Source organism: Myodes glareolus, chromosome 18 (assembly GCF_982192425.1).
Source record: "Myodes glareolus chromosome 18, mMyoGla1.1, whole genome shotgun sequence".
NCBI classification, from domain to species: domain Eukaryota; kingdom Metazoa; phylum Chordata; class Mammalia; order Rodentia; family Cricetidae; genus Myodes; species Myodes glareolus.
Genome location: NC_142043.1, coordinates 11,394,911 through 11,406,645, shown reverse-complemented (window position 1 = coordinate 11,406,645; position 11,735 = coordinate 11,394,911). Strand labels below are relative to the sequence as shown.

The following is an 11,735-nucleotide window of genomic DNA, read 5'->3' as shown; positions in this document are numbered from 1 at the left end:
TTAAAGGTGTGTGCCACCACTGCCCGGCTAACAATAAAATGTTTAAAAAAACCAAATTAACCATTTTTCAAATTGTGAAAAGATTAGTGAGAAGCTATCACAGCTTCCCAAGGACCCACTACAGAGTTTGAGGGCATCCGGCTGACCGCTTGAGCAGCTGGGAGCTGGGCAGGGGCAGATCTCGGGGGAGGAGCCTAGGGGCGGGTTGGCTCAGGAAGAGCCAATCCGGGAAGAGCGAGCTTGCAAAAGGCGCTCCCCGTTTCCGCCGCGAGTCGCATTTCCAGATCACGTGGTCGTGACTGCGCCCCCTGGCGCCGTCGGGTGCGGGGTGCGGAAGGCGATGGCGGCGGAGGTGGCGGAGCAGGGCAGCTGCTCCGTGTACTTCTGCGGGAGCATCCGCGGTGGGCGCGAGGACCAGGCACTGTATGCGCGGATCGTATCGCGGCTGCGGCGCTATGGAAAGGTGCTCTCTGAGCACGTGGCTGCTGCAGAGCCGGACCCGCGAGGTGAGGCGGCCGAGCTGGAGACCCTCGGACTGGAGACCTGCAGGCTACAGGGTCTTTAGATTAAGGAACTGGCTGGTTCAGGACTTGAAAGTTAAAGGACCTGCAGCCTAGGATACCGGCACGCTAGGAAACCTGTAGGTGAGGGACTCCGCAGGCTAGGACCTCTAAGTTACTGGCTGAGGAAGGCCCTGGCTTACCTCCTGCTAGTACACACCCCATCCAGCACTCTGGCGGGAGCTGGCCATGCCAGTTCCAGCACACTGAGAGCCAATGAGAGCCCAGACCCAGTGTAGGGAAAAAGGATCAGCCAAAGAAATACACCCTGACCCTGAAACCAGTGCCAAAGAAACACACCGTGGCTAAAGAATCAATTTAATAAAAGAAATACGCCCTGGCACTGAAATTAGAGCTAAAAGGCTGAAAAGGGTCAGTGAAAGAAACACACTTTGGCCCTGAAATCAAGAGTCAAATCTGCCTCTGACCAACTAAGCAGAAAACCAACCAATCCCTGAGGATGAGATCTAACCAACCAATTCCCACCCCGAAAATCTTCTCCCTGCAAAAGCTCCGCTCCTAAGAAGCCCTATATAAGCCTAGACCTGTTCAATTTTTTTTCTTTTTCCACCCTGGCAGAGGCAGCCACTCTCCAGGATTCTTCCCTCCCAATAAATGAATGAGGTTTGGGTGAGACCTTTATTCGCAGGAATGGAGCAGAGAGAAGTTACTTCTCGCCAGAGCAGGGCTGTAACACTTGGAGAAACCTTCCCCTAGTGGAGCGGAGTTGATGCACTTGGGAGGACCTGACCAGAACTGCAGATACTACGCTGGGGAGACCCTCCCCTGCGAGAGCCGAGCTGTTACATTGGGAAACCTCTCCATGGAGCAGGGCTGAACGCTGTTAGGCTGTGACCTGTGGTATTCCTTGGCGCCCGATTGCCAGGTTACTCTTCCACCTGAGCTGTAACACTTAGTATTCCTTGGCTCCAGACTGCCAGGATCCCTTTCCATCTGAGCTGCAATGCTTACTACACCCGTAGGTATATAGCTATACACCATTGCATATGGCCAGCGAGGCTTTGATGGGTTGGCCTGGACCCCTGCCACTCACTTTCAAAGTTGTACCTAGAACTCAAATTTCTGCTCAGAAAACTTTGAAGTGGTTTTTCTTTGTCCCACTCAAGAACAGATTCATAGGCTGTGGAGTCTAAAGCAAGTGTGGGGGAACCTTTTTAAAAACAAAGAGGCCAGGCGGTGGTGCACACCTTTAATCGCAGCACTTGGGAGGCAGAGGCAGGCAGCTCTCTGTGTGTTCGGGGCCAGCCTGGGCTACAAGAGCTAGTTCCATAATAGGCTCCAAAGCTACAGAGAAGCCTTGTCTTGAAAAACCAAAATAATAATAAAAACAGAATCACAAGGCAAAGATGCTAGGGGATTTAAAAGGACCTGTTTATGCTGTGATTGGCAAGCTCATGGTGCATTTGGTTGATAGGCCTCAACCTTCAGTTCCAATCCCAGCGCTCTGGAGGTTGAGGCAGGTAGAGTTCCAGGCCAACCTGGGCTACAATAGTTAGACAGTGTCTCAAAGAAAACCGAGTGCCATAGAGTGCGGTAGCCTGGGGAAAGCCTTCAAATCTGCTTTTTGTTGTTGTTTCTCACTTGTTACTTTTCTTGCTCCTTTTTTGAGACCTGGTTTCTCATGTAAACCCAGTGACCTCAGACTGGCTGTGCAGCAGAGGAAGATGTTGAACTCCCCCTTCTCCTGCCTCTGCCACTCAAGTGCCACCACACCCAGCTTGTTGTTACTTCTTTTCTTGTTTCTTTTTGAGACAGAGTTAGTTTCTCTGAATAACCCTGGCTGTCCTGAAACTCACTCTGTTCCAGCTGACCAAGCTGACCTCAGAATCAGAGATCCACCTGCCTGCCTCTGCCTCTGCCTCCAGGGGTTAAAGGCTTGTGCCACTACCACCCGGCTTGTTTTGTTTTTGAGACAGGGTCTGTCTGTCCCTGTCTGTCATGGAACTCAGAGGTCTGCCAGCCTCTGCCTCCTGAGGCTGGGATTATTGATGTGTGTTGCTGCCCTCAGCTCACAAATGAACTTTTTTGACAAGGTGTTTCTGCTCTGCCATCAGCATGGCCTCATTGTCCTGAACAGTAGCATTTATTCAAGCTGGAAGCTGTGATCCTGACCCTCTGAGCAAGCGCAGTTGCTTGGATTCCTAGTGCCACCTTGCATAGGATTGGGTTTTTCTTGTGGCTGTTCCTTCTTCACCCCTTTTGATAGACTCCTTTCCTGGGCTGGCCTTGGGAGGTACTGGAGCACGCACCTGCCCCCTCTGCCTTCCCTGAGCAGAGGAGATATTAAGGGCAGCAAGGTTCCGGGGTACTGATAGGGTGGGAACAGCCTTGACCAGCTTTCCCTTAACCACAGGAGAAGAGGCTGCTGGGGGCGACCAGCTCATTCATGAGCAAGACCTGGCCTGGCTGCGGCAGGCAGATGGTAAGTAGTCCTCCCTCCTCCATGCAGATACACTCATCCCGTTGTCCTTACAAGTGCCAGGTATTAAATCTTATCTGACTTTCTTTCCAGTGGTTGTGGCCGAGGTGACACAGCCATCCTTGGGTGTTGGCTATGAACTAGGCTGGGCAGTAGCTCTTGGTAAGCAAATTCTGTGCCTGTTCCGACCACAGTCTGGCCGAGGTGAGTATCCCAGCCTGGGGTGGCTTACCTGTTCCTGGCTTTCTGGGAACCCCATACCCGTTTCTTCCTTTCCCAGTGGGGCAGGGGGCATGGTGGGGAGCATGGGGTCAGTTCCGCTTCCCCTCTCCCCAGTGCTCTCTGCTATGATTCGGGGTGCAGCAGATGGCTCGAGGATCCAGGTGTGGGACTACACAGAAGGAGAGGTGGATACCATGCTCGATCGATACTTTGAGGCTTATCCTCCTGGGGGGAAAGCTCCCTCCAGTAACCCAAGCACCTGACCTAACTCAACTTTATTAAAATTTAAGATTTTTTTTTGTGTTTTGACTGCGTGCATGTATGTAGCCGAATGCATACCTGGTACCCACAGAGGCCAAAGAGGTCATCATATTCTCTGGTATTAGCATTAGAGATGGTTCTGAGCCACCATGTGAGTGCCGGGAACGGAGCCCATGACTTCTGCAAGAGCAGCAAGTGCTCCTACCTGCTGAACCTTCTCTCTGACCCCCCCACTTCTCCAGAACCATTCCGGCCACAGTCTCAGTAGTAAAAAAGGTTTGTTTAGCCGGATGTGGTGGCGCACACCTTCAGTCCCAGTCCGCTGGAGGCACAGGCAGGTGGATTTCTGCATTAGAGGTCAGTGTGGTCTGCAAAGTGAGTTCCAGGACAGTTAGACTCAACAAACAATCCAGAGCAGAAGGGGTGGGACAGGTCCTAAACAGCATCCCTTTTCCATCCCACTTCACAGAAAGACCCTTTAAAGTGCTCCCTAAAAGGAGGGTACCCTGTCATGCCTTTTGGGTCCCTGGGGAACATTTAAAACTATGGGAGGAGGGCAGGTGGGTGGGCCATCATTCTTCTCATCTCTGTGCTTCCCTTTGAGAGTTTAGGTCAAATGAGTCTGCTTGGGGTTTTTCTGAGGATAGAAAAGTCTGGAAGTCTAAAGAAAGTGGTAAAGATGAAGGCAGGCTGGTGAGATGGCCCAGCTGGTGCAGGTGTTTCCCACTGAGCCTGAAGACATGAGTTCTATCCCAAGCACTACATGGAAAAGAGAACTGACCCCCTAAAGGTGTTCTCCAATCTCCATACATACCTCCACAGCATGTGCATACACTCACATGCACACACGTGCGCACACACACTATTGAAAGAGTGGCTATCAGGAGCACCAGGCAGTGCCTAGCCTGCTTCCAAAGACGTATGTGAAAAAGCAGTTTATTCAGTAAACAGAAGGTGCTGCAGACACTGGGAATCCCCTCTCACATGACAGTGGAGGGGTGAACTCCCCACCCGTGGCCCTGCCTGGGGCGCTCCAGGTGTTTCCTGTCCCCCTCAGTCATAAGACTCATCGTCGTCATCCTCATCGCCGAAGAAGAAAGTCTCTCGGTCCAGGTTCTCAGATTCTTCATCATAGGAAAAGCTGTCATTGTCTAGTTCCTCATCAAACTCCTGCTGCCACTCAGGCACATCCTCCTCCTCCTCCTCTTCCGCTTCAAGCCCCGAGAAGCCCTGGGGCCTAGAGAGAGCCACCACTCAGCCTGAGAAGCCTGCATTCTTGCTGCCCTCTCCCAGGTTCTGCCCAGCCTACTCACTGATTGCTGAGCACGTTGGATCCTTTCGCCTCCCTGGCCTCTACGGATGGACTCTGCAGTCCAACCCGGAAGTCCTGACAAGGAGACAGGAGGGCCTGAGGAACAGAAGAGCAGAGGGCACCAGGCCTCTGGCCTGGCATTCCTTCCACTGATGTTTCCTGAGAGCCGGCCTCCCACGAGCACTCCTGCTGTTCACCTCCCTGAGGCTCGAGGAGGGGACAGTGACGGGCACCCAGCATTCTCTGCCCAGTACTAAGACAGCAAATGACCCAAGAACAAGGTTCATAGTTTGGGCTCTGTGTACCAGAGCTGGCAAGACTCTTGGAGATCCCTTACTCCAGCGACTGCGCTGATCCCCACATGCAGGGGTGTGGTCTGAGAAAGTGCTGACTGATTCTGATGAGCACCTGGTCCAAAACCCTGATCTGGGGAAACCAACTCCTTTGTAAGAAACCCCAGGAGTTTCAGTGACACTGCAGACTGGCCCAGGCCTCCTCATACCCCTTTCCTCCTACCCCCAGGCAGGACTGAGCAAGGCCCTACCTGGGTGGAGTGCTGCAGGATGGCCAGCAGCCTCTCCTGGATCCTCCGGAGCAGCTCCGTGCCTGTGCTGAGGCAATCAGCCCGAAGGAGGCGCAGGGAGGAGGCCAGGTCCTGGCAGCGCAACAGGGTCTCCTCTGCAGAGGGCAAGCACAGGGCCCACTCTCTTCTCCCATCCAGTCCTTCCTCCCACAAATGTCTATGGAGCATCTCCCAAGTGTCAGGCATGGTTGTCAAAACTCATGGAGCTCACCTGCCAAGGGCAGGGTGCGGAGTAGACTGCCAAAAGCACGCAGGACCCTATGCCATGGACTTTAGATCCCAGAGAGGGAAGGGAGGAAAGGAAAAGTGATGGAGGGAAGGGCCCTGGATAACTGTCTGGAAGAGCATGGGATGCTCAGCACAAGGGGAGAGGATGGCAGGGCATGGGTGCGCCAGGCTCACCGAGGAGGATCTGCAGGGCATTTGTGTGCAGCTCCAGGTTCTCGGTCTGCTGCTCCACCACATCCATGTACTCTGTGTCCTGGCTGTAGAAGCTGTAGACACAGGCGTAGGCCAGCACCTAGAGGAGACCCCGTCAGGTCAGTGCATCCAGCCTGAGTCCCAGGCAACTCCACCTCCATCTCTTCTGACTCCTCCATCCAAGCCCACTCAGCCCCCTTGGCATACCTCTCCTTTGCCTCCCCCACTGCTACAACCTTTCGAGCCTGCTCAAGGGCCCGGCAGGCATCGTGAAGGAAGGTGAAGGATTTGGGTGGGGGCACCTCGTGGATGGCAGAGGCCTGGTTCCGCAGGTTCACAGCAAACTCCTATGGGAGGACAGTGCAGTCCCAGCCTGTGAGGGCTGCATGCCATGCGGCTTCCAGCTGGCCCTCCCAGTGCAGTCACCAGCTCCCTGACTTTCCCCGCCCACCACTGCCCACTGCTCACCCGGGCCTGGTGATGGAAAGTGCACCTCTCATTATAGTCCTGAAACCGCTTCTCCTGGCGAGCCGCTTTGCTCACCTGGTAAGGACACAGGGAAAGGATGCTGGTGCTGTTCTAATAGGCTGGGTTCTCAGAAGGTTCCTCTACATTCACCAGGATGACTGTCACGTCATTCTCCTGACAGTCCCTTTACTAGCCTTCCTTTACGTGAGAATGTCAAGGGTTGTCCCTGGCCACAGGGCAGGCCCACTCAACACTCCTTGCTCTGCTCTGGTACCTGCCGAGAACACCCTGCCCAGTTCTTCCTGGGCTTTCTTTGGTCACCTGGGTAGAGGCTCCTGACTGCCCTACCACTCTCAGGGCATACAACTCTGTCCCAGGGCCAACGGCAGCTGGTCCTGACTGGCTGAGCCTCAGATTCCGACATGCCTAGCCCCTTACCATGGCAGAGCAGTTGTAGTAGTCCTTGTGGCTTGGCTTCCAGGACTTGAGGCAGCGCCAGCAGAATCCATGGTTACATCTGGCACAGGTCATGCTGTGGAGGATTCGAGCTGGTCAGTGGGGCCTACCTCTGGATACAGGTGCCCAGGGACTGTGCACACTGACAAGGTCCCATCTTCTCAAGCACTGCTAAGGACACCTTGATTTGGGCTTCCCAACACAGTGAACTTAAAACCTGGGTGGAAGAATCCAAGAGGTGACCCTGGGGGACAGTGAGTGAGGGCAATGGATTTGCTGCACTTCACAGTAAGCTTCAATTTCTTCCTTACTGCCGGCCTCCCCCACATCATGCTCCCAGAGCCCCCTGTACCCCTTCTTACTGCAGACACCCCTCATTCTTCTCAATGGGCGCCTGACAGCTGGGACAGCGTTTGGAGATGAGCTTGGCCAGGTGCTTGCTCTGGGCCTCCACACTCATGCCATCGTAGTAGCCACCGTCGTCCACCCACTGGGACATGTGGCTACAGCTGGCGGGATAGTGTGCCTAGGTGGGAGGAGTGTGAGGACACAGCCAACTCAGTCAGGTAGCAGGAGACACGGAAGCCCCGTGTGTGTGTGTGTGTGTGTGTGTGTGTGTGTGTGTGTGTGTGTGTGTGTTTGTGTGTGTGTAGGTGCTAGGCAGGAAATGAGTGGGTGCCCACCTCAGGGAAGTTACAGCTGAAGCAAGAGGCCCAACCACACTTAGAGCAGGTGGTTCCACTGCCCAGGCCCTGGCGGCACAGGATGCGATCGCAGCCCTGGGGGTTGGTGCACCATGTCAGGTTGGAGCAGCTCTCCACATAACCTCGCAGGAGGGCCTTCTCGTACTGTGGGCAGAGGCAAGTTGCTATGAATGGTGGGAGATCAGGAAGTTCCAGGAGGCTTCGCATGCTCCTAGCATCTGGAGGTCAGCCTGTCCTCTGGGGCCTCAGGCAGGACGGGGTACCTTGGAGATGACCTCTGGGGAGGAGACCATGTCACGGATGAAGGCTCCCGTGGGCTGAGCAGGACAGTCAGCAATGGGGCAGGTACAATTCTGCACGAAGTTCTGTTCGATCCGGGTCGTCAGGTACTCGTTCCAGCAAGACTACCAGGACAGAGGAGGGGCTGATGCAGACAGGTGCCCTGGCCACCGGCCTCACACACGTCATGGCTTCATGGGAGGCAGCAGGCTCCTACACCTACCTTGCAGCTGACCCTGCCTTCCAGACACCATGGTTTGGGGAATGGGACCAAATCGCAGCTGCTTTTGAGGACATACGGGGCTTAGGGATTGGTCCCTGATGGAAGCCGTGCTCAGCGGTGAGCCTTTAGTGAGGGGGCTGTCTCATGAGGGTTCTGTCTTGACCAACAGTTTATTCCACTGGTGGCTGGCCACAGATCACTGGGGCTGTGCCTCTCAAGGGTGACTTGTCCCTTGTTCCTTTTCTGCCAGGCGTGAGGTGAGCAGCTATCCTCCCGCCTTCCACCATGATGTGCCTGCCTTGTTACAGGCTGAAAACAATGGAGGCGGCCAACTGCAGACTAAAACCCAGTTCTCCTCCTTTAAGCTAGTTCTCACAGGCATTCGTCACAGCAGTATACGATTAGCACAAGCAAAGTGTAAATAAGATATCATCACCGCGCTTAAAACCCATCGTGGTTTCCCACAAATCACCATCTAAACAGACAGCATTAGCTGCCACACAGGCTGCTGCTCTCTGGTTACAGCCCTCTCAGAAGACGTCACCTCCTAGACGGCCTCCCTTCAACTCCTCGATGAAAAGGGAAAGCCCTAACCCTAGCCATTCACTTGTACGACATCACCCAAGCATATCTTCTTTCCTGAATTTATCATCAAAGTTTAGAGATCCTAAGTTTGGGGTCAACCAAGTGGAGAGGCAGGGAAGGAGAGGCCCTGTGTTCACCTTGCAGCAGCAGTGCCGGCAGCAGAGGGCGGGCGAGTTGTCACTGGGTCCTAAGGGGCTGATACAGACAGGGCAGTGGTCTGGATGCGTGAGGACGACCTGCGCCTGGGGCACTCGCAGCCCAGCTGCAAGAAGCAGGGGCTCTGGGTCATCACTGTAGCTCTGCAGCAGCTGCGCAGTGCCCCAGTGGGCATGTGCCAGAAGGTGCTGGGCTACATCTGGCTCCAAGTTCAGCGTCTCCTGCACCTGCCGCACCGTCTGCGCCATCAATCCTTCTACCTCCTGGGGACTCATGGTGCGACCTGCAGGCAGCTGTAGAGATGCCAGGGCCAACAGAGCTTCAGGGCTGAGGGAGAGAGAAGCACAGTGTCTCCACTGTTCACCTATCCCCACAGAGGAACCAGTGCTTACACTTGTCTCAGCAGCCTACATATAACCTGAACCTCCTGGGGGAGCAGAGCCCTTCATAGAAGCATCGGGTAGATGTGGCGCTGGCTGCACAGTGACTGGGGGCATTGCAGGTCAGTGGGTAGGGGTCAGACTGAGAAATGACTTCTAATGAAGGGGACAGTCCATTGCTCACAATGCAAGCATCATGTCTAAAGCCTTCCTACGCGAGGTGTAACCTGTGCACCAACAGTCTGGGCATCACAGAAGGAATGGCTGAGTCAGATCTGCACTCAACCACACACAACACTCATAAGGTGCGAGAAGTCAGAGAACTCATTCCACACCTCAGGCAGGCACCAAGGACCAACAACAATGCAGTAACACACTAGGGGGATGCACTTGAGGTTGGAAGTTTCAGGGGTGCTGGCATCCTAAAACAGCCTCCAGCAAACTCCCCAGCAGAACAACTTCCTGGAGCTTGGCATACCCCAAGGCAAGTACACAGTTAGGGCTCTGTACATATTTACCGCACAGACCAAATCTGCTCAGGAGTGACATCAACACATCTGGGTCTCCTGCCCAAGGGCTGGCTCCAGGAGGCTGAGGACGGACGTCAAGACCCTTGATTGGCAAGGCATTGGGCGGGGGGTGTATGGAGAAGGGGAGGGTGAAAATTAGCAAGTAGGAGAAATAGAGATAGGAAAACGGGCAGGACAGACTGGAAGTGATGTTTTGTTTGTTTAGTTTAGGGTTTTTTTTTGAGACAGGTGTCATTCTGTAGCCCTGGCTGGCCTCCAACTCACAGAGATCTGCCTGCTTCTGGCTATTGAGTGCTGGGATTATCAGAAAAATGTTTTTATACAAGTGACTTTTTCAGGGCTTTGACCCCATAATCCCCCTCACCCATAGAAAGTGGGTAGAGGGAGGGGTGGCTACCTAGGTCTGGAGGTCTCAGTGCTCTGGTTGCCACAAAAGGGGACATCTGCCTGACCGCGGCAGGGCCCCATAGGCTCTGGGGTAGCATACATCAGGACCTGGGGCTGGTCATCACGCCGTTCCACATAGCCCTGGCCCAGGAGATGCAGGATGCAGGAGAGAACATCAGTGCTGGAACAGGCCACACCCCCGGCAACAGTGTGGCCCAGGCTCCCAGGTGGATTTGGACCCTTCCTCCAGGCCTCCAGGACCTGGATGGGAAGAGACAAGCAGATCGCCCTTACCCAAGCAGCCAGCCTGCCTGGGTTCAATACCTGGCACCACCAGTACTTACTGGTCATGAGACCAGGTAAGGCCTTCTCATGTTCACTTTTCTCATCTATCCAACATCAAAAGTTAGTAGTTGTATAAGTTAATATTCATATTAATTTTATTTATATTGTTGAGGATCAAGTTACTCAATCACACACATGGCAAGCACTCGTGTCAGGATAGAGAACCCAGATGGAGGGCTGCAGAGGCAGCGGAATAAAGTGCTTGCTCCTCAAAGGTGTGCTCTGAGTTCAAATCCCTAGAACCTATATGAAGTCTGGGAGAACAGCATGTGTTCTGAAAGAGAGGTGCTCTGAAAGAGAGAAGGGAGACAGAGACAGAAGAGCCAGGCGCTTACACATGAAGCAACAAACAAGAAAGCTGGTACCAAACAAGGTTGGAAGGTGAGGATAGACACTCAAGTTGTCCTCTGATCTACGCTTGTACGTGTGCATGCATACACATGCATACACACACACACACACACACACACACACACACACACACAAATGTTATACACACATAACAAGAAGAACCAGGTGGGAATGTCACCCCAATGATGTTTCATACTGAAAGAGGTTAATTTCTCTTATGCTGACCTCTGGTTCCATCTCCAACCCCAGGCATGACCCTGCCCTCAGGATGTGGTCCTTTCTGCCTACCAGACAAACCAGCTGATCAATATGGAGGCCTTTCTCCCCATGGGCTTTGAGTATGCGGACAAGAAGACAGCTCAAGAGGTTCCTCTTCTGTTCCAGGGTTCGGCCCTCATCCTTTTCTACACTGAAATACGTCTGGGGAGGTATCAGCCACAGGACCTCTTCATGGGGCTGGGACCTAGGTTCACGAAGCCGAAGCATCCCTGGAATCCAGTCCCCAATCAGGTACCCAAGGACAGGGAGGGACACATGAATGAGGATCCCACCACACTCTCATTCCCCAGATACTCCCCCCACCCTCTGTACCTTCCATCATGCCTCAGAGGCTCAGCCCAGGCCCTGCTGACCTACCTGCCTGTGGAAAGTGCTGAGCCTTCTCCAGGGTCAAAGGACCATTGTCAGCAATAAGGGGCAGAAGTGCCTGCTGCAGAAGCTCTGGAGAGAGGTCAGACGTCTGCAACAAGGTCTCTACTGACACCTCCTGGTGAGGAGAAACAGTGCCCATGGGGTGAAGAGGAAAGGAAATGGGGGGGGGGAACAGAGCCTCGGGCAGAGAGGAAGGGCTGAGGAACCTCAGTCTTGTTGAAATTCAACAGCAGCCACATCTGCACTGTGGACACATGCAGGGTCTGGTCCCCAAACTGCAGCTCAGCCCGGCCCAGCCATGTCCACTGAAGTCGCCGATGTGGTCCCATGTCCAAGACTGGGTAGTTCTGACCTAGGGAAATGTCAGGAGACAGAGTCAGAGAGTGGAGGGATAAAGGGGCTAGGGTTGAGGTGGTAAAAAC

At 54.0% G+C, this 11,735-nt stretch overlaps 2 protein-coding genes across 9 annotated transcripts in view; one reads left to right on the top strand and one right to left on the bottom strand.

Moving 5' to 3' along the window:
* The first annotated feature begins 287 nt into the window (after nt 1-287).
* Nucleotides 288-3,518, top strand: Dnph1 (2'-deoxynucleoside 5'-phosphate N-hydrolase 1). Its single transcript, XM_048445305.3, has 4 exons — nt 288-506; nt 2,935-3,003; nt 3,094-3,204; nt 3,337-3,518. Exons 1-4 carry the CDS (start codon nt 341-343, stop codon nt 3,483-3,485), a joined length of 495 nt encoding a protein of 164 aa, XP_048301262.3. The 5' UTR covers nt 288-340; the 3' UTR covers nt 3,486-3,518.
* An 885-nt stretch (nt 3,519-4,403) lies between these two features.
* The window catches only part of Cul9 (cullin 9), a 39,181-nt gene continuing 31,849 nt past the window's right edge, over nt 4,404-11,735 (bottom strand). Inside the window, exons 27-41 of one of the 8 annotated variants that reach the window (XM_087897949.1) lie at nt 11,520-11,665; nt 11,299-11,428; nt 10,951-11,150; nt 9,977-10,227; nt 8,651-8,996; nt 7,690-7,830; nt 7,406-7,570; nt 7,085-7,248; nt 6,705-6,798; nt 6,267-6,341; nt 6,035-6,145; nt 5,781-5,898; nt 5,340-5,473; nt 4,797-4,870; nt 4,404-4,720 (exon numbers count right to left, since the gene is read on the bottom strand). In XM_087897949.1, coding sequence (XP_087754075.1) covers nt 4,537-4,720; nt 4,797-4,870; nt 5,340-5,473; nt 5,781-5,898; nt 6,035-6,145; nt 6,267-6,341; nt 6,705-6,798; nt 7,085-7,248; nt 7,406-7,570; nt 7,690-7,830; nt 8,651-8,996; nt 9,977-10,227; nt 10,951-11,150; nt 11,299-11,428; nt 11,520-11,665 — 2,333 coding nt within the window. In that variant the 3' untranslated portion in view covers nt 4,404-4,536. Of the gene's footprint in view, nt 4,721-4,796; nt 4,871-5,339; nt 5,649-5,780; nt 5,899-6,005; nt 6,146-6,266; nt 6,342-6,704; nt 6,799-7,074; nt 7,249-7,405; nt 7,571-7,689; nt 7,831-8,650; nt 8,997-9,976; nt 10,228-10,950; nt 11,151-11,298; nt 11,429-11,519; nt 11,666-11,735 lie in introns of those variants that run through there. The other 7 variants (XM_087897950.1, XM_087897951.1, XM_087897953.1 and 4 more) reach the window with 7 other exon arrangements.

What these genes read in the sequence shown, in the direction of transcription:
- Dnph1 (XM_048445305.3), top strand. Translation starts at nt 341, where the DNA reads ATGGCGGCGGAGGTGGCGGAGCAGGGCAGCTGCTCCGTGTACTTCTGC. An exon ending in TGCAGAGCCGGACCCGCGAG is followed by an intron (nt 507 to 2,934) that starts GTGAGGCGGCCG and finishes CCTTAACCACAG; the next exon opens with GAGAAGAGGCTGCTGGGGGC. An exon ending in CCGACCACAGTCTGGCCGAG is followed by an intron (nt 3,205 to 3,336) that starts GTGAGTATCCCA and finishes CCCTCTCCCCAG; the next exon opens with TGCTCTCTGCTATGATTCGG.